Source organism: Chaetura pelagica, unplaced genomic scaffold (assembly GCF_000747805.2).
Source record: "Chaetura pelagica isolate M959 unplaced genomic scaffold, ChaPel_1.0 scaffold453, whole genome shotgun sequence".
NCBI lineage: Eukaryota > Metazoa > Chordata > Aves > Apodiformes > Apodidae > Chaetura > Chaetura pelagica.
In genome coordinates, this window is record NW_009952879.1 from 1,681,060 (window position 1) to 1,685,744 (window position 4,685).

The following is a 4,685-nucleotide window of genomic DNA, read 5'->3' on the forward strand; positions in this document are numbered from 1 at the left end:
CGCACAAGACACACAGCGAGGAAGAAAAAAAAGGGGGGGGGGGTGTGTGGAACTTTACAGGATAGAAAGGCTGTTGCATGCTTGGGGTGTTGATCCAGTTGCCACAACACTTGCTGCCTCAATGGTTGCTATGTGTGAAATCCTTGGCAATAGCTCTGCATTGCTTTTTCCTAGAGCAAGCATCCAAAGGGATTTTCAGCTCAGCTGAACTGACAAAAGTCATGGAGAGGGAGGAGGGAAAGAAGGGAAGGAGGTACAGGAGGGACCTGAGGGAGCTATGCTTGGGGTGTTGATCCAGTTGCCACAACACTTGCTGCCTCAATGGTTGCTATGTGTGAAATCCTTGGCAATAGCTCTGCATTGCTTTTTCCTAGAGCAAGCATCCAAAGGGATTTTCAGCTCAGCTGAACTGACAAAAGTCATGGAGAGGGAGGAGGGAAAGAAGGGAAGGAGGTACAGGAGGGACCTGAGGGAGCTGGGCTTAGGGTGGCAGGGAAGGGATGTGGTTCTGCTTGGCTTTTCTCCTCTCTCAGCTCCACCTGTGCCCAGCAAGATGCTGCTCTTCAGATCAGGGAAAGGGTGAATGATTGGGGAGGGGCTAGATTTTGTGGGAAAGGGGGAAATAATGCACAAAAAGCCATTGTGGTGATGGTACCCATGCTGCTGTGAGCTGCTGGTCCTAGTGCCACTCCCTGCCACCCTAGGGATGCTCTTTCCCAACGCATTTCCAACCCACTCAGCAGAACACATCCCATCTGCGTCTCTCCAGACCTCTCTCCAGCCAGCTTTCCAGAGAGATTTGCTGTTCAGTATTTGGACAGGGTCTGGGAGAACATTTGAGGCACATGAATGAAAACCTCAGCAAAGGGCATATGGGTGCCCTGGATGTGTGCTGGGCTCTATTTTAAAGCTGTTCACAATTGAAATGTCTCAATTTAAATATGTCTAGTTATAGTGAAAAACAAATTAATTGCCTTTTTGTCTTGTTAACCTCACCTTGCTCTGTGGACTGCAAGCTACAGCAATTAGCTCCTGTTGTCCTAATCCTTTGTTATCACTTATAACTTGGAGTTCAAGACCTCTTGGCATGAGTTGTCTCTCCTGTGCACATTTGCAAATTATGTTGGAGATGTCTTGTCGTTTGGAGGCACCTGCTTGGTACCTGGGATGCAGGAAAACATCAGCATAGGAAACATCACCAGGAGGCAGGAGGGGACACGAGATGGAATAGGAAAGATGGAAACAAATCTTGCAGCAATCCTGAAGAACCAGCAAATCCAATCATTTGCAGATGTTGGGTGGTTCCTGCCTTCCAGGGACTATTGTTTCTAGCCCTGTTATTTATCAGTTTGCTCTGGGGGATGGTGGCAGGAGGGCCAGGTCCTGGCAAGAGGACCATGGCCAAGCCTGCCATCCCAAGGGTGCGGGTGGCTGGGGAAGGGGAGACCCAGGGTCCTGGTCCCTGTTGGACAGGGCTCTGAGTAATCTGATCTGGTTGGAGATGTCCCTGCTCACTGCAGGGGGATTGGACTAGGTGACCTTTAAAGGTTCCTTCCCACTCAAACCACAGATTCCTTTCAGGGTCCTTTGGTGCCATTCAGGGTCACCTTCTTATTGCTAATTAGGGCTTGCAGGGATAGAGCTGGGACTCCCTCGGGCTCAGGACTGTGTTGTAACAGTTTTGACCATTTCTAAGAGCAAAAAAGACTCCTTTTTATTTAATTTCTGAGAAGCTTTTTCCCCTACCCTGGATGAGGGATGGAAGTTGATCTGAGTTTCACAAGCCACACGAACTGTTGCGGGGATGCCCGGGGCTCCTTCCTGCTCGCCTGTTGTTTTCTCATGCCAGCAGCATGGATTTAGCAAACCTCCCATGAAATCAGTGCCCTTAAACTGCTGATTTCTCTGCATCCATGCAAGACTTCTCCATCGGCCCCTGGGCTTGCAGTGCTGGAGTTGATCAGGAGCAGCTTTAAGATGAAGAAATTCACACGAGGCACCGCAGATCCTGGCAAAACCCTGTGAAATCCCACATCTTCCTGTCATTCCTGCATCCAGCAAAGCCACAGGGAGTGGTGATAGCTGTGGCTTGGGCTGTGTCATCATGGGTGACAAGAAGTGCTGCTTTAAAGCTGGGTAATTAGGCCATATCCTCTATTTTTTGTATTTATTTTTTTTTTAAACTAGACCATGAAGTTGCATTTTTGCTTCTGATTCTTAAATCCACCATGGTATAAGCAGAGCAGTGTGTTGCCATCAGCAAAGGCAGCATGGAAACTCTTTTTTCTATGACATATATGTATGCTTTTCCTTTCAACAGGTTTTGTTTCTTTTAAAATGTAGACATTTAACACCCAAGCCCTAGGCTGGAAGCTGCCAGGTTTCTGATCCACACAGCTCCCCATCCACCTCTGCTGCTGGGCGTCCGAGTCAGAAAGCAGAAACCATGTGAGAGGAGCTCAGGATCGGCCACCAGTTTTCATACAAAGTCACAAGAACAGAAAAGTGCCCAGGAGCAGCTCTGCCCTTCCCAAAAGACCTCGAGCCATTGGGAAGAAAGTGTCTGGTGAGGAGGGATATGACATGGAGCCCTCCCAGCTAATGGGCTGCTGCTTTCATCTCCCCCTGACGAGCATCTGTAAAGCTTTGGTCTAGAAATTGTTTTTATAGCTAATTTTTCTTCAACCTGGCTTTTATCTCCCTGCTGAAGGCAGGAAAGCCCTTTTTTGTGGGCAATAAAGGGTCTGGGCAGTGACAGGGGTGGGATGTGGCTGCTCCCAGGCAGGCACCTTCTGCAGCTCCTGCCACAGTGGGGTGGGCAAACACCAGTGTTTCCCAATCCCGGCCTTTTCTGGCTCATTTCCCATTTGATCTCTTCATGTGTCATGCTCTGATGAAAAACAAACAAATGTCAGAGCAGTCAGCCCTGAGGCCACCTTGCCCGCAGCTGGTGCCAGAAACACCTCTCTGGAGCCAACTGCATTCCCCCAAGACCTGTCATGGCTGTGTGTGGTTGCCCAATATTTTTGGGAAACACATGTTGTGCTTTGGGGAAAGTGTGTGTGTGTGTGTGTGTGTGTCGTGTCCCCCCCCCCATTTTATTATTTTATCAGGACCTGGGGAGGATGAGCAGCCCTGGGGCTGGGTGGTGAGGTCTCAGGGCTCAGCTGCTGCTGCCTCCTGGCCAGAGGAGAAGGACCAGCCCCCTAAATGAAGTCAAGCACCTGAGTCTTTCCAATATGCTGCCTAAACACTTAAATATGTGGTTTGTGTCCGGCAGGACTTCAGTTCATGCTTTGCTAAGGCAGGGGCTGGTTTAGGCTTGTGCGTGGAGTCTTATGTTATTTGTGCTCAAGGGTTTTACTGGACTGGGAGAGGAATCTGGGCCCTGGCTCGGAGCTCATAAGGAGCTGAGCTTTGCCTAGTCCATCTGTCCATTCATCCTTAATTCCCTTCAAATAGAGCTGTTGTCTCCACAGCAGCCCTTCCAAAGGAGCCAGAGAGGGTTGCTGGATTGTGGGGTGGTGATGTGGGCACTGGCAGGATGCACCTCAAATCTTAGATTCAGTTTTGGGCCCCTTGTGACAAGAAGAGCATTCAGGAGCTGGAGCATGTCCAGAAAAGGGCAACAGAGCTGGGCAAGGGTCTGGAGCACAAGTCTCATGAGGAGCAGCTGAGGGAACTGGGGATGTTCAACCTGGAGAAAAGGAGGCCGAGGGGAGACCTTCTTGCTCTCTGCAGCTTCCTGAAAGGAGGTTGGACCGAGGGGGGTTAGTCTCTCCTCCCAAGGAACAAGTGATAAAGATAAGAGGAAAGGGGCTCATATTGTGCCAGGGCAGGTTTAGATTGGATTTTTAGAAACAATTCCTTTCCTCAAAGGGCTGTCAGGCTCTGGCATGTGCTGCCCAGGACAGTGGTGGAGTCACCATCCCTGGAGAGAATTAAAAGCCATGTAGATGTGGATCTGAGGGACATGGTTTAGTGGTGGCCTTGGCAGTGCTGGGTTCCTTGTTGGACTTGATGATCTCAAAGGTGTTTTCCAACTAAAACAATTCAATGGGATGCTGGGATGGGTCTAGGCTGCAGTTTGCATTGCTCCTGCATCCCATTTTGGTGGGCGATGCCCGTGGTCCGTGCTGGGCTCTGTGCCTGTGGGTGATGCTGACCCCAGCTCTCCTTGCAGGTGGACTGGCTGCAGCAGCAGGAGGTGAAGCGGCGGGTGAAGAGGCAGGCCCGAGGTGAGCCACACGCCCTGCCCTTCAACGACCCCGTGTGGCCCAACATGTGGTACCTGGTGGGTATCTCCCTTCTGCAGCCCCTCGAGGAACCTGCTGCTCTGGGCAGGGGGGTCGATTTATTTTTAACCCAACGCGTCATCAGTCCTTGCTCAGCCTGGCCAGTAATGAAACACCTGAATATCAACAAATGTGTTTGGCAGCAGGATTTAAAAATGGTAAATTAATACCCAGCAGAGTCTGGTTTGAAGTGTTTCACCATCATGAGCAGCTCCTCACTCCAGGCTGCACAGCAGAGGCTGGGGAGCAGTGTGGCTGCAGTGCCCGTGCCTTCTGCCCACCTGAGAGCTGCAGACATCTCTTTGCCATGTCATTGTTCTCCCTCCTGCTGCATCGATCTGGGCATGACAGGGAAATTCATTGAAAATTAAGCACAGAAAGGAAACGAGG

General features: G+C 50.5%; 1 protein-coding gene across 1 annotated transcript in view; it reads left to right on the forward strand.

Annotated features, from left to right (window-relative positions):
- The window catches only part of PCSK6 (proprotein convertase subtilisin/kexin type 6), a 32,729-nt gene that overhangs the window by 1,869 nt on the left and 26,175 nt on the right, over positions 1–4,685 (forward strand). Inside the window, exon 3 of the mRNA XM_009995333.1 lies at positions 4,184–4,294. Within this exon, the coding sequence (XP_009993635.1) occupies positions 4,184–4,294 (111 nt within the window). The remainder of the gene's footprint in view (positions 1–4,183; positions 4,295–4,685) is intronic.